Genomic DNA, 24,000 nt, shown 5'->3' with positions numbered 1-24,000 from the left:
CCATACACGACACTAAAAGATTGGAAAAATGTTGCCTGGTCTGATGAGTTTTGATATCTACATCTACACTCAGGTGGAATTGACAGAATTTGTCGACAACAACATGAAAAGATGGATCAACCCTGTATTACATCAACGTTTCATGCAGGAGATAGAATGGCATAGGGATATTTTCTTAGCACAATTTGGGCCAATTAGAACCAATTAATACTTTGTATTTGTTGGAATGCCACAGCCTACCCAATACTTTGTTTAAAGGTACAGTGCCAAAATGGTAGGCCACAACCTGGAGGGACATTTATTGGAAAGTTAAATGGATCACACAGCAAGAATGGCAGACAAGATTGCTCTGGACCCTTTGCTAAACCAATAATTAGCACTCCTCCCTTCTGCAAGAAATTTTAGAATGCCTTGCTGCTGAAAAAAAATAAATATAAACACCATTTTCTCCCTCATTCTATAGTATTGCTTAACAGAAGTGGAGAACAGTAGAATGCACACATCTACATGGAAAGCATATATTTTTTTAATACCACAGAGGAATATTTTAAGTTTTTTTTGGCAACTTAATTTATTGTATTGTGCTGCCCTAACGGCTTGGGCCTAGAGAATCTAGAGGACAAGACAAATGGCCATATTGTTTTTAAATGCCTGTTTACATGTGGATTGTGGAGAAGTGTCACGCTAGACACATTTCTGTGAAAACAGACACTAAAAGTTAGTTATCTCATCTTACACGGGTGGCAAGAGTAGGCATTGCAACTATGCTGCCCATTCCTACGTGTCATTAACATTTATTAAAGTAATACATTTAAATTCACTGAGTCACAGTACTCCACAAAATTCAAGTGAACACTGAACACTGCACACTAGAAAATTGCATTTATGCCTCATCCATGCAAGGGGGCAGCCCCCAGCCTCCTGCAACTAAGCCATGTCTGGCGAAAGCACGTCCCATCAACAGCAGCAGTCTCATGCAGTAGCAGCAGAATCATTTCCACCTGTAAAACAACTCAATGGGAATACAAAGACAAAAACAGTGATATTAGTCAAATGATGAACTGGATCTGGACGGTTAAATATTTCACAGCCAGTCACTGCTGATTGAAATAAGTGATTTTCAATGAATTTGTGGTATCATTATGACCAAGTGAATAATTACAGCTGACAGCTATGACTCTGTTTTGTGGTACAGGATTACCATGGTTTGCTGTGCTGCTTTTGGGTGCACCAATAGGACGGAGAAGGGCTTCCGACTGTACCGCTTCCCAAAAGACACCAGTCGGAGAAAGAAATGGCTGGCGATGGTTCGCAGAGAGAACTTCTGTGCGGACAATACAAAACTTTGCGAGGTAATGTTAGCTTTGGGCTCATGGTTTCATAAAGTTTCAGGTTGTCATGCTATTCACTGTAGCTGATGAAGCTTAACTGTAAGTAACTCAGTCAATTTGTGGATGTGCTTGACGTGAAATGTACTACAATGACATTGTGCAAGTAATCTCATATCCATACCTTCTTTCAGATTCACTTTGAAAGGACCCAGTTCACCTTTACCAAGAAGGGTAAGGAGAGGTTGAGGTCTGATGCAGTCCCGACCCTTTTCAGTCATAGGCCTACACCTAAGAGGAGGAGGTCACCCATGAGGAGGGAAGGGCCTTACTTCCACCCTGATGACCACATCTACTGCAAAAAGTTGCACTACGGTATGACAGTTACAAGAAGATTTTGGAATCTAGAGTGGTGCACATTTTAGTGTGATAAGCGTATATGTAATATTTTAGTTTATTTTCCAGAATTCACCTTTTCCATAAACACTTACCACCACACACATTCAAAACACTTATTATGACTGACAAAACTGCACTCCACCAAAACCACCTCCTTCACCTCCTGCACCAGCCTGCTGTAGCGGTCTCCACCAACACCAACACCACCAGTCTGCACCTCCTGCACCAGCCTGCTGTAGCGGTCTCCACCAACACCACCAGGCTGCACCAGCCTGCTGTAGCGGTCTCCACCAAGACCAACACCACGGGTCTGCACCAGCCAGCTGTAGCGGTCCCCACCAACACCACCTCCTGCACCTCCTGCACCTGCCTGCTGTAGCGGTCTCCACCAACACCACCGTTCTGCACCTCCTGCACCAGCCAGCTGTAGCGGTCTCCACCAACACCACCGTTCTGCACCTCCTGCACCAGCCAGCTGTAGTGGTCTCCACCAATACCACCAGTCTGCACCTCCTGCACCAGCCTGCTGTAGCGGTCTCCACCAACACCACCTCCTTCACCTCCTGCACCAGCCTGCTGTAGCGGTCTCCACCAACACCAACACCACCAGGCTGCACCAGCCTGCTGTAGCGGTCTCCACCAACACCACCGGTCTGCACATTTCATTGAGCGAGAGCGTCCTTTTACGGTAATTATATCAGATTATACCCCCCCAAAAAAACGAGTTCGGTTTGTTTTTTGTAGGCCATTTTATGGCCTTCATTGTCATGTAAAAATATTGAAGTGTCAATACCGTAATACTGTAATATCATTGCAGTTACTCTTTTGGAGGGAAACGTCAACATCACCCGCACCAGCCTGCTGTAGTGGTCTCCACCAACACCAACACCACCAGTCTGCACCAGTCTGCTGTAGCGGCCAACACCACCTCCTTCACCTCCTGCACCAGCCAGCTGTAGCGGTCTCCACCAACACCACCGGTCTGCACCTCCTGCACCAGCCTGCTGTAGCGGTCTCCACCAACACCACCTCCTGCACCTTCTGCACCAGCCTGCTGTAGCGGTCTCCACCAACACCACCTCCTGCACCTCCTGCACCTCCTGCACCTGCCTGCTGTAGCGGTCTCCACCAATACCACCAGTCTGCACCTCCTGCACCAGTCTGCTGTAGCGGTCTCCACCAACACCACCTCCTGCACCAGTCTGCTGTAGCGGTCTCCACCAACACCACCTCCTGCACCAGCCTGCTGTAGCGGTCTCCACCAACATATAACCAAACTGAATCAAAATGTGTCTTTTATGGTAGATCATATTGTTAACCAAGTTAACAATGACATTACTTAAAATTGTTAACTAAAGTTAACGATGACATTACTTTCTGCCTCTCCTCTATACCTCTCCTTTTAAATCCATCTCTAACAATGAAGTTTTTTTTCCCATTTTGTTAAGCACTTTGAGTTACATGCCTTGTATGAAACAGTGTTATACAAATACAATTATTATTATTATTATTATTATTATTAAGTTCTATGAAGTTGTAAAACTTGAATAAATGTTTGACAGACAGTTGAACTTACAATTCAAAAATATTGTTAATATCAGTGAAATTATGAAATTATGGTAGTGCAAAAATGAGTATACTACTGCACCCACCACATCCCTACATTTTGAGTTTAGTACAATTTGTCGAATCTATCATTGTATTGCTGGATTGTGAATTTCAATTAACTACATATATTCTCTTGTCTCCAAAACACTTTACAGTTGATGTGTTTGCAATAATTAGAATGTTGTGGAGAAATTATGTCTGGCATGAGGGCACTGTGCCTGCGTTTTCCCCTTTGATAAAAAACCCTAGTAACCTTACCTTTTGGTCATATGAGTGGTTTGTGTCTTCCAGCTTGAATCACAAGTCTACAGCTTATTGGGAAATACGCCAGGATTGCTCCAGCAGGTTTTCAGTTTGCTGGTGGGTGGGAGACCAACAGAAAGCTTTAAAACAGAAAGGCAAGCATTAATCATAAACTGTTCAACGACTGAAATATTAACACTGCAATGTTGAAACGTTGACGAATAGGCTACCAGGTTATGATTTTACTGATTGTAGTTAATACACAAGTACACAAAAAATAATTCTTGCAGTTCTTTGGTAATGTCACACACTAATATCTGACCGAAAATAATATGAACCACACTCTAATCAGGTGCTGTTCATACATACCCGGGTATTTAAATATATTAAGACCTTCCCCTTCGGTTGTGCCTTTCGTTCACAAACGAAGGTTTTCCTTCTATAAATGAAGTTCCAAAAAAAACTCTTTAAAATCTCCGGTTAGCGTTTGTATATAAACGCAGACTTCCACTTACGGCGCACAGGCTTAACGTATTTATGACAGCTCTCAACTGCATATTTATGCGTATTTGCCTGTGATGTGAACAAAAATATTTTGCTAAGCGTAGAGAAGAAAATGTTCGTTTATCAAAATACCCAGGTATGTATAAACAGCACTTTACCCTGATCATCACGAGCTCACAGCTTCAGCACACCATCTGCTTTAAAATAGCTATAGAATCTAGATTCGAACAGAAAAATGACAAAATGAACATCAGCATTTCAATGCCTCGCAGTTCATTGTGAATCTAGCTATCGTAAAGATACACGAGTAATGTAAGCTTAATGTCAGCATAACAAATGAGCAGGTAACATCACCATTGTATACTACCCAAAAACAACAAACATCCTCGGAGACTGTACTTGTGATAGCCTGTGTCGACACACGACACAATAGACACTCAATGGCACAAAAATCCCAAATTCTACTTAAGTAATACCTGAAGCCATCAACATCAGCATTTGAATGCCTCGTAGTCCATTACTGGATCTAATTAGTTAGCACAAAAGATCTCCGTGCATCAACTAGTATAACTTTGTTGACATTAGCCTTCAGCTAGCTTAGAAACATTAGCTATAAATGACCGTAAGCAAATAGCTCTGAAATCAAACATAACGACTGTATGGATATTGACAGAAGACAACAGGACGGTATCTTATAAAATATGCGACATATGTGACATGTCATCGTTTAAAATATAGATTGAAAGGTAGCATTGATGTTTTGCGAACACGTCAAAATCCAAAGTTGAACCAAGCGCCGTGCTGAAAACGCTACCACACAATTAACGGGTTTTCACATTACCATTGTGATTTTATATTACCCAAACTGGAAAAATTACATCCTCAGAGACTGTACTTGTGATAGCTTACGCTGACACAGACAGACAACTTTGATTAATCTCCCTATTATATCAACTTACCTGGGAAGTGGTCGACACGCCAACGACACTCAATGGCGTCCCCGTTGCTGCACAGGACCCTTTGAGCAAAATGAAGTGACGGCGAAACCCCGGATGTAGAGCAGCCATGCTCGTCCGCGGCCGTCAACGGCTTCAGGACAACTCTTTCTCTATAGCTCTGTACTGGACGGCAAGAGTGCCGCATTGATGAATGGATTCCTATGGGACTCGCAACGTTTAGTAACTCATAACGTAACATAGATCGACGATAAACTAAACACCGTGAACACCCATTGTGCTGTTTGTTACAAAAACAGATAGGGTTACAACCCAGGCGTGACTTTTCACTGGATCTCAAAATAAAACGAGAAAGCTGAGGTGAATCGCGGCAACCAACTGGAAAACCATCAAACTAGCCTACTCAAGTAGCTGGATGAGCACCACGGTAAGTTTCTCATTTGCCATCCTTTGTATCATCATTTGTGTCTTAATTCGTGAACGCTAGTTAATTTAAGTCTAATGTGCAATTTCAGTGGCTTTTTCTGTGTGGTCAATGTAAGATGCTTTCCATGATTAACGTTAATTATCAGCATCAATACGCTATGATGGACGTATGCTATTGCAGGCTGTAACATAAACACGGAATTCATAAAGCTCTTGGTGAAATAGCAAGGCTATGACGTTCATACTGTTAAGGTTCAAATGTAAAAATAAACCATGTGTACATCTCTAGCGCTGATTTCCCAAGTAGTAGGCCTACTCTTCAGCATGATGCTGTCATGAAATGCCAATCACCTTATCCATGCTGGCCTATTTATAATGACATGCATAGGCCCACCAGTGTCGATGTTGTTAATATGAAGTCCACCACTTTGTTGTGTTGTCATCCAAATTGTCTGCCCTCTGAAATCAGTCACACACATCAGAGGCTTAATGGTTTGGGAAGTGGTATTACGATTGGAGGGTTGCAGGTTCAAATCCCATCCTACACCTCTCCCTTCACCTCCCATCCAGGCTGAAGTAGGCCTATGAGCTAGGCACCAAGCCCCATGCTGCAGGGACAATTCACTGTGAGTAACGAAGTTGCTTTGGATAAGTGTCAGCTAAGTGTTATCTTTCTGTTTCTCCAGATGAGAAGACCGATGATCTGATGTCATGACACATTGGATGTATGGAAGAGCCAGAGGTCCAGCACACCAAGTCAAGTTTAGCCGATTTCAACCTCTTAATCACACCAACTCAATGTAGTAATCAGTTCATTCAATGGCTCAAAGACTTTATTTTTAGACACAAAGTACAAATACATTTCAAGGTTTTGTAGGTGATGGGAGGGGATATCTATTGTGGGGTGGACATGTACAATAGACGTGCAAGTACTTATTTATATTAATAAACTAGGCCTGTAATAGGCCTGAACTAGGCCTGTAATAGTCAACCCATTGATGCTGGATGCTGTGTACTCGTTGTATTGACCTAGGTGCCTGGAGCGACACAGCATTTAGGCATGGCATATTAGATTTTTTTAGATTAAAAATGTGGGTATGTTAGAGCTGAATTAACATGTTCTAATGCAAGAGGATGGTCTTAGCTTTTAAAACTCATATCATGTCTGTATGTGCTTCAGAGACTTATTTAGTTATTTGGGTTTTTTTTATAGGATGAGGACACCTTTCTTAAAAGGGGCATAGGCAATTAGCTGGCATTTTGGTGCCGGCTGAAATGGGTTAATATTATTTACATACAGCACTATCCCCATACCAGTATACCCATGTCACCTGAGATATACATTTAGTGGAGACAATATAATTAGTTAGACTAGACTGAAGATTGACAGGCGGTCATGGGTAAGTGGTTAGAGTGTCAGCCTTGTATCCCAAAGGTTGCCGGTTGGACTCCCGACCCACCAGGTTGGTGGGGGGAGTTAAGTAATCAGTGCTCTCCCCCATCCTCCTCCATGACTGAGATACCCTGAGCATGGTACCGCCACACTGCTCCCTTGGGGCGCCATTGGGGGCTGCCCCCTTGCACGGGTGAAGCATAAATGCAATTTCGTGCAGTGAACACTTGTGTGCTGTGTCACAATGTCAATGGGAGTTGGAGTTTCCCAGTTGGGCTTTCACAGAAAATGTTCTACGTTGTTGTATTAGTACAATAAAATAAGCAAGACATGTCTGGATGGACTTCATCATTTCAGTTATTTATTATCACAGCTACTCACCATCAATGACAACCAGGGCTCACCAGCCAAATGCTGGGGAAAATTAAGTTTTGCTGGTAGAAAAGAAAACATACTTGGCACTTTGACCCATTATTTAATGTACCGGTATGTTTGGAGATTAACATACTAGCCATTTTGGCTACTAGTGAATAAAAAAAGTTAATTTAGAGCCCTTCTGAAAACTCCAGCAACTGGTACAGGTGATCAGTGCATCAGGGGAGGAATGTAAGGGTAGGCCCGATGGATGAACAGCATCACTGATGGTGAGGTCCTGGTGCTGCTGCAAAGCCAAAGAGGAAGAAGCCTCTCTGGACACCTCTTCATGTTGGCTCCCCCATCTAATTAGAAAAAAAGAAAAGACAAACATGCTATTTAAATGAATCTAGCCATGCATTGTAATGTATTGGTACAGTACTGAATAATTGACTCCCTTGGCAATATTGTCTGAATTAAACTGTGATGTAAAATGTCAGAAAATAACACTCATCCCAACTTACTAGTCATGTATTTACCTGTGCTGCTGGGATGCAATTCCTGGCCACCATGACGCATGGTTTTAGTTTGGGTGCTGACCACCTGACTGATGAACCTGCAATTACTAAACAATAAAAACAATAAAAGATAAATAACAGGTTTGTTGTGCTTTTCTTTCTCTTGTGAAGGTCATCTTTTCAAATGATTTATTTAATCAAATCAAATCAAAATTATTTAATCAAAGTATGTAACCGACATTCTGTCCTATGTGTTTCTACATGTGCAATGTAATGCAACACCGATTTGAAACATTGAAGTATGTCAAGTCAGCTTTTATTGTCACTTATGGTCATACAAGGGAAACGACGTTTTCTCTCTACCATGCCAGGACAGGACTGACAATTACAGACAGACAGAAAGTGCAAGACAGGACAGGTAGCAGTGATGAACTGGTAACATAAGTGGTCAATAATAATACAGTACAAATGAACATATTGGATATGTAAACAGAAGATAAGATATAGAATTATATTTCATATTTGCCTACATTGTGCAGACTGAAACAACAATGAAATCCACTTGGATGAAACGAAGCGAGAGAATTCAAGTTAACCTACAAGATACATCTGAGATGAAAATATATGCTTTTCAAAACACCACTTTGCGAAATGCCTGACACAAAATGTACCGTGCGTCTTGTAGCCTAGTAAGTTAGGTTAGCAGCATTATCTTACCTGTGCCATGCCACGAAGAAGAGGATGCAGCCGCGGTGCCCAGCCACCAATGAAGAAACGGTGCATAAATGTGCTTATTTTGCCAATGCAGAGGTTTGGTTTAAGTTCACAACTTTACTGAAGAAAATAAACACGGGATAAAAAAAATATATCGCAGGCAGAGTAAGTTCATGGCTGGAAGCAAGCAACAACTTTCTCTTCTTCTCCCAGTTTCTCGTACCGCTCGTCCGCGTTATGCCATCTAGTGGAGCAGAATACATTTGAATAAATCTATGATTTGAACACATCCACCGTGGCCAACCTAGCCTGATAACGCCAGGTACATATCCCGTTTAAAAAAAATACAAGAACTACGTGTTTCTTTGGTATTTTATGGTCAAAGTTGTCTTCGTCTGCATATAATTCCTATGTACGAATGTGTACTTCTGCCGTCCAGCAAAATCGATTACGTAATATTGTGACGTCAATGCAAATGATGGATAAACCCGAGGCGCTTCCACCGAGCGAGTAAGGCAGGAGGCTGCAGCTGTACAGGCAAGGCTGACGTGAGGACGTTTTTTTCAAAATGGCTGACCTTGTGCTCACCCCTTATTGCTCTAAGCAGCTGCAGCTCTCCTGCATTGGGATAACCGAGGATGGTGTTGATGGGAAATGTGAATGACTGTATTCTTGTGAAACATGCACACACGCACACACACACGCAACATGACACGACATGACATGACAACACAACACGAGCCCAATTAGCGGTAGTTACACAGAAAAAGCGGTAGAAGACAGTCTTCGGAAGAAAGTGGTCACTACATACGTTACAGAAGTGAGTTGAGAAACATGAGGGTTGAGAGAGAACTATGGAATGTTGACAGCAGATATGAACCAGATATCCCTGTAGGAAAATATATATTTGTATGACACAATCATCTTGTTGCTTTGACTAAGTTCAGTGAACTGATAGTGTGTGTTTAAGTGTTTGTGGAAATGCCCAGGCGGCATATATTAAAATTAATTTGAAGGATCACTTTGATTTCGCATAATGTTCTAGTGGACGTTGATGAGTGGTAACTCTTACTACTTTGTTGTAATGGGTAATGAGTTTAAACTCGACAAGCACGACAGCAGTAGAGCTTCAGCAAATCCAAGTCCACAAATCCTTTTTAACACTGTATGAACTTAACAGAACTGGGTCTCTGGCTTACTACACAAAAAGATATGCATGTCAAATACTAGAAAAAACATGTTTTAACATTCATGAGAAGATCCAACATCGAAAAAAAAATGTTCTTTCCTGGCAACATCTTCCTCCACACATCAAGTGTCTGTCCACAGTTATCCATATTGTCTTCCTCACATCACAAACTAATACTGTAGAGCAGAATTGTAATGGAGCAGAACAATTGCCAAGAACCCCCTCACAATCAAACCCCCAAATGATAGTTATCACAACTATTTAAAATAGTTCTTTTAATGCTAAATTGGGGCCTATAGAACAATTCATCTTGCTACTGCTGTAGCAATTTCATGTATTGCATTGTAAAAAAAAAGAGTTGTTTTTCCACAAACCCAGTGGCAATGCACCGTGAATCCCCAGGGTCCCTGCCTGGACATCACTCTGGGAGGCACCCCAAATAACCCATGCAAGAAGAGACAGGACTCTTCCCTCTGACAGTGGCCAAGCACATTGGGGTTTGTGGCACATTGTATTTGGCTAGCTATGCGTATGATGGCCGTGACCTCTGTGTGAATAATGACAATACTACCCCGCAGAAGGAACAAAGGAGCAGTACATGGAACAAAAATAGAACAAGACAGGAAGAGAAAAAAGAACAGAGCAAGAGTGAATGAAAGACAAAGTGGGTGCACGAATGAAGTGAATGAGAGATTGAGCCAACCAGTCAGTGAATGAACGAATGAATGAATGAATTAATGGATGCATTAATGAATGAATGAATGAATGAATGAATGAATGAATGAATGAATGAATGAATGAATGAATGAAGACTTATGGTTTACTAGAATCGTCACATCCTAGTTGTTTCTGCAGTTCACTGGCCAACAGCCTCCTATGCTGAAACTGGGCCTGCGGCTGCCGTCTCTGCTATTCTGTCGTCTCTGTTGCAATATTCATTATATTACATGTACCGTACCGTATGCTGCCACATTAGCTCAACTAAAAGCATTGTTCAAAATAATAACCATTCAACAACATTCACATAAAGAAATGGAGTGTTTCAATGGGTTCTCAGATACTGCAGACGTCACTGGGGGAAACCAAGAGTCTGGAGACGAGTGAGTGACACTCAACACAAGACTATTGGTTGTCATCTCCAGTAATTGTTTTCAGCTCAATTAGCATGCCAGTCAACATACACTCAAAAAAATGGAAAAGATTAAAAACCTTGAAAACCTTCAGAAGGCCAGTAAATGCTAACATCTGCATGGAAACACATGTTTAGCAGTGTGTGCATTGATTCTCTTCATCAAATCACCTTTTCCAAGCTGAAGCTTTCATACACTCACAAGCTCAGCTCTGTAACAGAACATTTTTTTTGTCTCTGCCAATCTGCGTGAAAGATTAAGGCACACATACAGCACAAAATCTAATTCAGCGTTGAGTACCAAAGGTGAAAACAGTCACGGTCATACTGCAGTCAATGAGCGGTCAGGGAGTCTAATCCTATCCAGAGCTTTTCGTTATCAAATGATCATACGCCAATAAATGATGCTGATAACGGAATTCCCCACTATTGCTCTCTATAGTGTAGCTGCACTACCAGGGATAAACCTGTTCCAACAATCAAAACAACAACCCAACAGCAGCAATGGGGGGACCCTTCTCAAATCCCTGTTTTTACTCATTTTTTTGTGTGTGTCACCTCGGGACCCGTGGGTGTCCTTTTAGAACCAGCGGGAGAAATTAGCACCTGAGCCGGGCTCTTAAAAAGACGCTCCCGCCGCGCACACTTGGCAACGCTGAGGTGTTAAAATCAAAAGGTCACCAGCATTATCGCACAGCTCAAAGCATTAAGCTCGCACTCAAAAGGTCTTTATCACTAAATACCGCACGTCCCCATTTTCAACAGCTAGACCTGCTGTGTGCCGCTTGGAGCCTAGATGACAGTGCCACAGCGAAACCCACTACCACCACCACAACAACATCAACAACATCACCAAACACAAGGAAAAGCAATAGATGGACGTTACGCATAGCCTGTTGCCATGGGAATATTGGAAATGCCCCCAATGGGGCTTTAGAGAAAACAGTGGGTTAAGGATGACCAGGTGATTCAAAGAAAGCACACTGCTTCAAGGACGACTATGCACATAATGCATACGGCCCTACTATGACTATGGTGACGCATTATGAACACAAACGTTATTGGGTTTACTGTGGAAAAGTAAGGGTTAACAATTGAGCTCTCTGGTTTACAGCTGACATGAGTGATTTACAACTGCTAAGGAAACAAGGCAACAGCAGGAGTAAACAACTCGAGATGAACGTGGAAGACTAATATATCGGCTAACATATCTATCAGGTCCTCCTAGCCACTGATCTTTATATTAGTAGGTATTAAGCTTACTACTATACCTTCATGAAAAGTGTGAGAGAAATATTGACACAACGTGACACAATGTGTCACTTCACAATATTTCCCAGCAAGGTAAAAAGTTACGGATACAGCAACAAGCAGGTGTTACCTAAATGGGAAATTCCATGAAATTACTAGATGAAGCTTTGTTTTTGACTCCACTATGAAAAGAGAGCTCTCGATGTTCTCCTATCGCATATCACAGAGAAAAACAATTAGAAAGCAAATCAGAACCAAGAGCATTTTTTGTGCAAAGCTAACTGCATTGTATTACTGATGCATGATTGATGACATAAAAACCCATGCTTTTAATGTCGTCCGTAAGGGTGAATCTTACGATAAGTGTCCCAATTAAGGCCAGAGATATGTTTGCTGTGTGCCCTACATTTCGCATGCAGACACGTGCAACTGATATCGCTGGCCTTACTTCCATGGAATTATAGTAGATTGCGAAACAGCAGTGGTGACAAGAAATGTCAAACGTGCCACATGTCGCAAGATTCTGTAGAAAAAGTGTGTACGGTAACGCATGCAAAAGTTTTGCAACATTATATCTTGCGTCTTGATCTGCTGCGGCAACAACATCAAATCGTTTTACTCATTGGAGAGTCATCTAAGGTTATTTCACCACAATGCAACACGATGTTGATATCTGACAAGAATCGGAATGAAAACAGGCCCGGGCTGAAAACCATCTATAAAATGAACACCCATGATGGATTCCACAGAACAAAAACATCACAGTATCCCAATGGGGATGATGCTGTCTCATTGCCAAGGTTGTTTAAAACGGAGCTCAACAATGTGCTGTTACACCCAACCACGAAACAGCTAGCAAAGGTTGCTCACCCCAATTCGATCCCTCGAGGCCATGAGCACTCACACAGCTCTGTAAAATATTGTTCACCTTTATCAGTATAAAGACCAAAGGTTCCTCAACTGGACTTTACTGTCTGGTTTTGGGCAGTGCAAAGCACTGATGCACACAATACATAACTTAACCTAGATATGGAGTCTATAAACTTGCCATATCACCATGAAACGGGCAAGACAGAAAACTGTAAGGAGGACGACACGTATCACAGCCACGAGGGCCGTAAGAGGCTAAGTCCACAGAGACCCAAATGCACTAGCCTACATCTGGAGGACACTGAAGGTAGCATGACTATTATTCCCGGGACAGTTACAAGGTGTTGCTCTACTGTGAAATTTGTTTGCCCACTGTAAAAGTGTGGCAATGTCATGCCGCCTGTGTGCATATGCTGTGCGGGGGGCATTCTCTTCATTTATTTCAGTCTGTGTTATTGCACAGGCCTTCGTGGATTGCATCATCATCTGCTCTGCTGCTACCACTCGACAAATCTAATAACAGTTAAGTACATAAATAACAGTCAGATCCTGTCTGTGGTTTACTGTAATATAGTGAACTGGATTTATAAAAGATGATCTAGTCAGAAACCCGCCACATCTGATACAAATGCTGCTAGATCTTATTCTGCAGGGGAAAAAAGGACACACATGTATATAATGGACACAACAAAGCCTAGCTTTTCAACAGATGCTAAAGTGGGGCAATATTAATCAGCATACCAGGTGCTACTGTCATCAGACTAGATATGATGAACTTTTGAACCAACACAGAGATACGTGGTGTATCTAGGATTAGCGATACGTTCCCTTGAGCTCTTGGCTGAACGTATGTGAACCATGAGGACCTGTTGTCTGTATCTGACTTGATAGTGGCCATAATCCCAAGTAACCTCCGCTGCCAATGCACATCTATACAGTAGGTTTACAAATCCGTACCTCCCACCCAATGCTTGTCCCTGCATGCACACAGTTCATGTATCAAGATTTGACTACTACGATGTCCCAATGAAGTTTATCGGTTATAAAACATAAAATGTTTCAAAACTGACACAATATTTTTTTTAATAACAGGCAAGGGAGCACTTGATTATATTACTAACAAACTGGCAGTGGCAGCGAATGTCCTGTAGAATTGACTGTGATACACTCTTTCAGTATGCTTCTATTGCCCAGCAAGACCAGCACTTTGGTCAGCCGCTTCTGTTGTATTTCAAACTGCTTTAACAATTAACGGTAGCACTTTAGAATAACTACCTATTCACAACTTTATAAACACTTTATAAATAATGAACTAATGATCAACTAAATGTTTACTAGACTTGACTAAATGACTTGACTTCAAATCTGGAACGAGTTTAGCCTCAGTGCTGTATCATCAGGGGTATATACAGTACTGTCCTTTTACATTCCTGCCTGAGCCCCTTAGATCCGTTCAGGCTGGCCCCCCGAGGATCGCAGAGGCACCATGCACAGTATGGGAGACGAGAGGCAACCCTGCTCATGCTGCGCTAGACCCCTGACAGAGGGAACACTTTATATACCCGCAAAACACGTCAGAGGGGCAGAAATCCAGCAAAGACTTGCCAAACGGAGACTTACTCACAGAGTATATGTTTTTAGCACATTTGTCTACACCTACTCACCTACTATGTCTTTGCACAATAGCCTTTTTATTATTTCTTTTCTTTACTTTTTATTTTCCCCCTCCCTGATATTACCTGTGTTGTATCATATGTGTATTGAATTGTCCTTGTGGGAATTATGTGTATTTTTGTAAGCTACTTGACACCCCTGCAGTCCTGGGGTGCATTTCTCAAAACCAAAGTTGCTTACTACATTAGCTACTTTGTTGTTTTCGATGCATTTTCCCATTGGCAACTACACAAGTTGCTAACAGGCTAACAACTTCTCTTTCGAGAAATGCACCGCTGACCTGCAGTTTCAGAACCACTGCCCTAACCTAATTCCACCCCTACCCTCTGATCCAGTAGTGGTTTGTAGCACGGCTCAATGGGTAAGCCAGTCATATCAATAGGACATGGCCAGTTAAACTACTTAGGCACCACAGGAGATGCCAGTGGGACTCTCCACAGTGCTTTAGCTGACTTCTCTCCCTGCACATGTGTGTCTCTCTTCTGTCTTCCTATGCCAGACTGTAGAAGCACTTCAAGGTCACATGCAGAGTAAGAAATGCGAGATTACACACCTGAATTACCCCCAACCACCATCCACCCAGCATGCACGCACACACATACACACACACGCACGCACGCACGAAAGCACGCACGAAAGCACGCACGCACGCACGCACACACACACACACAAACACACCTATGCCCGTCTTTCAGTCTTCTTTTGCAGCCACCCGTGAGCATGCATGCGACAGACAGAAAACTCTGCAGCATTCTGCACACTCTGCAGGAAATTCCAGTACCTCTTTTCTCAGATTGGGAAACAAGTTTAAACAACACAAAGAATCTAGACATGCCGGGGGAAAAGGAGGAGGAACGGAGGAGGGGGGGAATATACTGTACTCGATAATGAGAAGAGGGGAGTTAGGATACTGTATAAACGAGCAGTGGTCACTTCTTGCACGAGAAAAGTCCCGGGACATCGGAATGGGCACTCTACGACACAGTTCTCACCCTCCTCTGTAAGGTTTCTGGCTATTGAGCTGGTCTCGCATCAATGCTAAAGCACCAAGCTTACACCCGACCCAAATAGCAGCAAAACTTTGGGCCAAGGGTGCACACAAAGTCAAGTTTAAAGTCAAATATGCGTTGGACGATAACAAATGTTTCTATATAAACCTTCTCCACAACAACAAGTGGACTGGCCTAAATGATATACATCTCAGTCAAATACATCTCAATAAATCTAATTGAATCAATGGCACGTCTCATCGACCTTGAGCATAAAAGATGACACACCAAGATAGAAATCACAATTTGTCTTCTCAGTTGGAGCTATTTATACCCACAACACAAACCCTACAGTAATATTTGGAGTTATTTACTGCTAAGTGCGTTACGAAAGCCCCTAACCCCCCTGAGCATTTTTTATGCTTCATGTGCAAAGACAGTTAACAGCACTGAGCAAATTAAGGTTGTGGCAGCATATGCACTGTATATCTGTGTCTACCGTTCATTAATTTTCATAGCAGCCTTCCATTTCTATCAGGTGGGCCTGCTCGACGTTAAAGCCCGGCACAGGGCCTTTTCAAACACAGTGCTTCCAGGATTAGGTCAAGCACCTGCCCCACAGCCCACCAGAGAAACAGACGGACTGACCCAGATACGTCCAAACCTGGCTCTTGCTAAACACACTGTGAAATTATTGACATTCTACTCCTGCAAATTCCTGCGATGGCAAACCCTGTTGCAGGCCTACCATAAGCAGCCCTTCATGCTTGAAACCTGAAAAGTTTTCGGTGAAAAGAAAAAAAAGGTAACTTTGTATTTTTCTTTTAGAGCAGCCTCTGTGGTAACCACCTCAGAAGAAGAAGAAGAAGAAGAAGAAGAAGAAGAAGAAGAAAAATAAAAAATAAACAAACAAATAAATGAATTAAAAACAAATACATAAATCATAAAAAATAATAATCATGATGATGTTGTTGTTGTTGTTGTTATTATTACTATTATTTTATTTTATTCTTTTGCAGTAGATCAGGAAGCAATCAGAGAACAAACATTCCTGTATCTTGATCAGTAATCAATATTTAACGTCCTACCCATCTGCCCTCCAATCATCTGCCCATCTGGTCATCCTTTATTTGAGTATTGTGACACTATTCTCTAGAGTTTGTGATCAACTATGGTAGAGTACATGGAGTGAAGTAATAGTAAATGAATCAACTTCTTCTGAATCGTGATGTGCCCCAACCTGTGTGACACTATCAAAGCAAATCTACCAAAGAGGAACGAAAAGTTTTTGGTGTCTTTCCCAATCCCAACCTCATGAAAACCTACAGAAAAAAATCCCAATAGAGAGAGAGAATCATGACGTGACAGAAAATGATCAGTCATGGGGCTCTTTCGTTGTTCCCACCCCCAGCCTAAAGGCTTACGTTCAGTATGTGGATCACATGGTCTCGGCCTAGATTTAGCCCACAGTCCACGGCTTTGTTACCGCCATACCATCCCTCAGTCTGTACATTAGCCTGCCCTTTCTTCACAACTACAGACTTCACCTACAGTACAAAGTATGGCAATGCGATTTTATTTTGTTCACATTCTATATATTGTCATCTATGTACTGACCTTCTAAAAAAGTTAGTTACTGCAGTTAGAAGAAAGCTGATAATTTGTGAATAAAACAGGCAATGCTAATACAGGTATGTATTTTAACATATGGGGATATTTGTCCTGTTTCCATGCAACCCAAAGTGTACTGTACTCTGTCTCGGATACAAACGCTTGCTTATGTGCAAACAATATACAGAAGTGCATCAAGAATTTCTATTTATAAAAATAATATATTGCATGCTCCATAAAGCATGTTATACCGGGAGCTGTTTATTTCTGTTTCTGTTTTATTACTGTTTATTTCTTCCTGCTCACATGATAGCGGGCCATGCTGTTGATACCAAAGTAGTAGTCTCATTACAGTCCTAGTCCTGCTCATTTCCTGCTTTAAGGTGCATTGTGTAATATTTTAGTAGTTTATTTCCAGAATTCATGCTGCCCATCCACAAATGATACTATTTCCATGTACCACCACTATCAAATTCTAAGTATTCATTATGGCTGGGAAAATTGCATTTTTCAAAATCTTATCCATGGTGCTCGTCATTTTGAATTTCCAGAAATGGACATTTTTAGCTGCAAAACTTACTGTACTTTGGTCATACTACTAATAATAGTTTATTACATAGTAAATATTCACGAAAATATCAAATGTGGCAAAAGGCAGCGCCATTTCAATGAGCAGCATAGTTGCAATACCTTCTCTGGCCACCATCCTCATCCACATAGTGCAACTTTGAACTCCAGCCTGTAGACCCACTCTCTCACCTCACCTCAATATCTCCATGCTTTCCCTCCCACAGCCACAAGCGCTAATCACTGATTCATCACTACCACTTCACCATCCTCCATTACCTGGCACTGCATGAGGCAGGTCAACAGAACTCTGTCCAGTCATCCAGTTACTCCTCTCCCCTCCCTCGGTTCTTCTCCGTTCTTCCATTAACCCTTTGAGGACTACATATATGTGATTAGAATTTTAGCAAAAGTTGGGACTTCTCACTATGATGTCAGAACCACTCTGCAGGATTTTTAACGCAGAGTTCTATGGGAGCTGTAGAATGTTCAAGTCAAATTCTAGAAGAACAGAGGAAAGGATTCCTTACTCCTCAATGTGATAATCTGAACAGTAAATATGCAGAAGGATCCAATTCCACCATCTGAGTATTTACAGTTGCCCATTTCCACCAGGCTGTGCAGCGCTGATATCTCTGCTTGGGCCGTGATACATTTATAATACATATTGCATGCCAGCCTACTTATCTCCAATGTAAATGAGGGCCATCAGACACTGGTTTCGTGCTTCAGTGCTCTGCTTACTCTCGTAAAAATCAGCCGGTGAGCATGCTTGACTTTACTCACAGTGCTACAGCCAGTACTGTGTGCGTGTGTGTGTGTCTCTCTGTGTGTGTGTGTGTGTGTGTGTGTGTGTGTGTGTGTGTGTGTGTGTGTGTGTGTGTGTGTGTGTGTGTGTGTGTGTGTGTGGGAGTGAGGTGTTACGCAAGGCACCTTGAGATATTATATTAACAGTAATAATAACTGTTTCAGTATACACCAGTTAAGATTCTGGCACTATTTATTCAACCTTCTCTCTCCACACACACATACACACACATACAGAGACACACAAACACAATGCTCCATTGTAAAGGTAATTGCGATTGTACTTTTGTTTTGTCTTGTTATTTGTATGAAATGCTTTGGCAACACTGCCGATAACTAATAAAGCACCCCTTTTTGAATTTGAATGTTGAATTTGAGCGACAGAGAGAATGAGAGAAAGAAAGAGAGAGAGAGAGAGAGAGAGAGAGAGAGAGAGAGAGAGAGAGAGAGAGAGAGAGAGAGAGAGAGAGCCTAATGAACACACAACCTTAGGGCAGAGTATATGCAGCCTCTCCCTTCACATTCCGTATGTATACAGTAACAAACTATCACATTCCCAAGGACAATCGACGGTGCAATTAACAGAGAAGATATTTGGATTAGACACTAACTCACTATGTCGTGTAAATACTGAGCAGTTTGTAATGCACACATATCAGCTGTGTGTTGCACATTAGGTCACAGATACTGAAGCAGACTAAAGCTTGTCAGACAGTCAGCTTTCATTTTTTTCTGAGGGGTGAAGCGTAATTGACTTACTTGGGCAGACGAGTTCACGCTCTAGCCTTTGCGAGGACTAAATACATTTAAGCCAATTTTGCGAGTTGGCAGCAAATCTGCATACCGTCTATATTTTTTTTCAATCAGTTATGAACTATGTCTCCATTGCTTGTGCAAACACAAACACAAAGTCGTTACAGGCGCTCAATGGCAGCAGTGCAAAAGGTTTCTTTTTTTCAGTGCACTCCACCGAAACTGTTTAAGAGAGAGGAGTCTGGCCACTTCAAATCCTTTTTGTGTGTGTTGTACAGTAGTCCCTTACCAGGCGCCGTCCCGCCACTGGGACATTGTAATAGTCACTGAAAAAAACTTCACTACCATAGTACCTCCATGACAGTGCACAGGGCCTTTAGTAATACATTACGACTTAGTCATTGCCATTCTGGTAAAAGCTCATTTAGAACAGAGGTAGTGTCTTAAGGGGTTTTCATCAAGAAGGATACAATGGTTGATGTTCTGCTATAATAAAACGCAAAAGTGTGCATTCTCCTCACTCTGAGACTTGAATGCACCTTAACCCATTTGTGCAGAGACTCTGTTTTAACATTGCTTTCATCAGAATTGTAATGACTACGTCTTTACACAACTGCGTACTGTTACTTACTGTTACTGTTACTGCGTACTGCGTACTGTTACTGCGTCATACTATCGTACTAGCCAATCACACATTCCCTAATGGGTCAAAGTTAGTAAGTTGGTCTTTTCAATCAGCCAATCTCAAATTTCACCTGCATTTGTCCGGTTGACTGGTGTTCATTTTAAGCCCTGCTTGGGCCTATACACACTGAGGCCGGGATGTGCACATGTGCATCTTCCTCCTCAACTGCATGAAGGTGGGGCCTCAGAGCAACACTGGCTAAGTCACGCCCTTCTACATCCGGTCCATGGGGCTTACCTCGCAACATGTTTGAATGGGAGAGTGAATGGACACCCCATAGCTAGACTGTGAAATCCCATGCTGCTTTTCACAATCATTCCGATCTGAAAGACAGCATGGATGCTCGTCCCAAAGTGCCTGGCCTGAGGTAGGGAGCCAATCCACGAGCAAGGACGGGTGGAAAGAGGATGACACATATTACTCGACCAATGGAAGTTTGCAGTTTGCAGTGACACAATTGTCTCTGTGCTTTGTATATACACACCAAATGATACAATAAAGCCACATCTCCCCTACAACAAATTCAGTAGGCTGTCTCCAGACCATATCTCACCTGTGGTATGGAGGTCTGGTGTGAACCAGGCAAACAGTATGACCTCCAACTCCAAAAACCAAGACACATGCCGCGAATTCCGTTCCGTGTATGCCGTTTCACACACCTTACTTAAAAGATTTGCCACGCCGACTTCAAAACAACACACAACAAACAAAAGACAGCCAGGCAGGCGAAGGCCAGAGTCAGACCCTGCTCTACTTGGCACCAAAACAACAAAACACGTAACACAACACACAGGAACAGAACAGCACAGCACAGCACAGTTATCCAGTGAACCTTACCCGTTGTAGTTCATGAGGTAGGACGATGGAGAAGGCAGCACCTGGTCGCCAGACCTCTGCATGCCGCCCAGATCCCCAAAAACTCCGCCGCTCCGGCCCCAGCTGTCGGCCAGGGAGGACACGGGCGGGTAGAGGCCCAGGAGGGGCTTCTGATCCTGGGACACATGCTCCCCTTGCATGCCGTGGGGTGGCACGCCGGTTCCATATCCGAAATATCCCATGGAGCTGCCCAGGCCTCCGGAGCCCACGGAGGAGACGGAGGCAGAGGGGCCTCCTGTGTGCGTGGCGTCCATCACCGACATCTGGCAGTGGCTGCGCATCTCGTTCTCCATCTTGATGACGCCGGCCGTGCACAGCGAGATGCAGTCGCCGCTGTCCTTCTCCGTCTTGATGGTGATGCCGGTGATTCCGCCGCCGCCGCCGGGCTGCGGGCCGGACTGGCCCATGTTCATGAGGGGCTGGTGGGTCTGCTGCTGCTGCTGCTGTGGCAGTGACAGCCCTGGCTGCTGCTGGTGCCGTGACTGAGGCTCGGATCCGTTCATGCCAATGCAGCCGCCGCCATTGCAGCCGCCAACACCACCACCACCACTAGACCCAGGCTTGCTCTCCTTGCCGAGGCCGTCCCCCAACAGCCCGTCGTCCCCGGTCAGGGAGGGCAGGAAGTTGTCCTCGTTCGCCACGTACAGCTGCTCCAGTGCGGCCAGCGAGTCCGGCAGGTCCACAACATCCGGGAAATCAAGCAGGTCGAAATCCGGCGCACCTCCATCTCCACCTCCGCCGCCGAGGCCAGGCGTGTGTCTGTCCGTGTCGATGGCAGGCGAGAAATCCTCCGTTTTGATGCTGATCGGCTCCAGTTCTCTGACGTGGCCGGCAGAGGAGGGGTTGCCAGAGGAGAAGGACATGCCCAGGTCAGCCAGAGTCTCCAGACTGGGCAAAAAGCTGTCCCCGAGCCCGACGCCCATGGGGCCCAACGTGTCCGGATGATGGGGCCGCAAGGATTTCCCAAACGTGGCCTTACCGTGGGGGGCCCCCTCCCTGTGGCCGGCCCCTGAAAGTCCCCGGAGCCCCAGCCCCAGCCCCATGAGCGTGTGAGGTGTGTGGTGGTCCCTCTGGAGGCTGAAGTTGCTGACGTTGCTGTTCAGGCCTCCGAAAGGGCCGTCCGCGGTGGTGCGGGGTCCCGACAGGGACCTGAGCATAGGCTGCCCTGTGGTGACTGACACGTGCATGCCGCCTCCACTTCCAATGTCACTCCCAAAGCCCCCCTCTCCCACCACGCTCGCCTGCTTGCCAAAAGCCAGGTTGTTATCCTGGGGGTTACGTCTCAGTCCGCCTTGATCCATTTTACAATTCTGCCAGGCAACACAAAACAAAAAGAAAGTGAGAGGCATATTTACCAACATGTATGACCATTTAAGTTTTCTCATCCAGTTAAAAAAACAAGGTTACACACTTACAATAGTAGAAATATTGGCTATACTATATGTAGTTAATATTATGTATTACATTTATGTTAATGTCATGTATAACACATATGTTATGTATAGGCTAACATGTATGTATCTGTATGTTAATATTAAGTGATGTTAGGGTATTTAATGGCACACCACCACAAGGGAGCAAACTCCAATAGGGTCCACAGAATCCAATTCAAACTTATCATAGATTTAGTATTGTTTACCTGTTCGTCTCCCATTGCATTACACACACAACAGTAATCGAGAACGACAAAGATACATATAACAGTCACACACAACAGTAAGTCATCATCACCCAGTATTCACTCGCACAAAAAAATGTTGGCATCGGGTAAGCACTAGATCTTCAATCGCAGTTGTGGGAACATTTCTATGTGGATATTTCAATTCATTCATGTATCATGCATACCTCGCTGTCACGTCGTGCATAGCCTACTGAGATTTATTGAGAGTGACAGCAATGCCATGGACAGACGCTTTTTCTTCAAGCACGTACCCAAACACAACATGCGGTGGAAGTGCTTTTAAAAAAGACAAAATACAAAAAGCTAGCTGAACGAAAGTTATTTATCTGGCCAGTTAGACAACAGCGACAACATTTTGTGGAAAGTGGAAAAATGTATGCAGCCTACTAACTCGGCCCAAACATGGGTGGAACTGTAAGGAGCGTCATTTTAAGTTTAGAAACATTTTGACGAGATATTCAAGCATGCAACTACAGAATAACACAGACAGCTAACATAGCCTATTTGCAATATAGGCTACTTTACTCTTTGAGTAAATAGCACGTTCATCTAAATGTCAATCAACAAGGAAAAGAGAGCGATCAGAGACGTGTCAGCGCACAGAGGACAGTATACCTTGACATGTGTAGTTCTAGGCGCTGAGTCGGATACAAAATAACATCGGGTTGTAGCGATTTGGCGTTCTTTGGGTTGCATTAGTGCCAATGACGGAAGTCAGAGAATCTCCACAATTGTTTCGCAATGGACGTAGGTTACAATAAAAGTGAAAACGACTGGCGCTGAATAGATTGATAATAACATTGCCCAGTTGTGTGTGCAAAGCCGTCTGCGACACCAACGTTGGTTAAAAGCCTGAAAAATGAAGTTACCGCAGTGGTGCAACCTGTTGGCAGGTCACGGCAATTGCACGTCAAATTCCTTGAAAAATAAGCGAATGCCAGAGGCTACTCTCAATAGTAGGCTATAGCGTTTAAAAATAAGGCCAAACAATTTCACAATTCGTGGCGATTTTAAATAGCCTGTGAAACTTCAATTGTGCGTTGTCATTACCAACAACAGACTGAGCAGAAACGTCAGTTGTTACGGCAATAGGCAATGCGAAATAAGCAGGAATATGTTATAATCCTGTCATAACAGCCTACTTATCTACAGTCTTCAGTCACTATCTGAAGCTGCGATATACAGTAGGCTATGGAACCCCAGCGCAACAGTAATGATAATGTTCGACAACAGCCAAGCTGCTGGCAAGCTGTTCTATTTTTTATGCCAATAAGAATACTCGGCAATAACACAAGCAAATAAACAGAAGTTTTGCATGGATTAAAAGGAAAGAAAGCGAACAGCAAAAAGACCTTACCTGCTTCCAAAATCAACTCGTCTAGATCATTTCCAAGAGCGGGCAAACATACATGGCACAATCGTTAAAAAAAAATACAACGTTAGTCCATTAGTTTCCAAGCACGTCGTGATCTTCG

General features: G+C 43.2%; 1 protein-coding gene and 1 long non-coding RNA gene across 2 annotated transcripts in view; both read right to left on the bottom strand.

The window, feature by feature from the left end:
- The window catches only part of LOC134452680 (glucocorticoid receptor-like), a 93,393-nt gene that overhangs the window by 68,306 nt on the left and 1,087 nt on the right, over positions 1-24,000 (bottom strand). Inside the window, exons 1-2 of the mRNA XM_063203187.1 lie at positions 23,883-24,000; positions 20,806-22,154 (exon numbers count right to left, since the gene is read on the bottom strand). The exon at positions 23,883-24,000 is cut by the window's right edge and continues 1,087 nt beyond it. Coding sequence (XP_063059257.1) covers positions 20,806-22,145 — 1,340 coding nt within the window. The 5' untranslated portion in view covers positions 22,146-22,154; positions 23,883-24,000. The remainder of the gene's footprint in view (positions 1-20,805; positions 22,155-23,882) is intronic.
- On the bottom strand, positions 7,191-8,917 carry LOC134452683 (uncharacterized). Its single transcript, XR_010035504.1, has 3 exons — positions 8,447-8,917; positions 7,751-7,836; positions 7,191-7,576 (listed from the first exon to the last, which is right to left on the bottom strand). It is a non-coding gene; the product is annotated as an uncharacterized LOC134452683 (long non-coding RNA).

This window comes from Engraulis encrasicolus, chromosome 7 (assembly GCF_034702125.1).
Source record: "Engraulis encrasicolus isolate BLACKSEA-1 chromosome 7, IST_EnEncr_1.0, whole genome shotgun sequence".
In the NCBI taxonomy this organism is placed as follows: domain Eukaryota; kingdom Metazoa; phylum Chordata; class Actinopteri; order Clupeiformes; family Engraulidae; genus Engraulis; species Engraulis encrasicolus.
The sequence above is the reverse complement of the archived record's forward strand: the minus strand, read 5'-3'. Positions and strand labels throughout refer to the sequence as shown.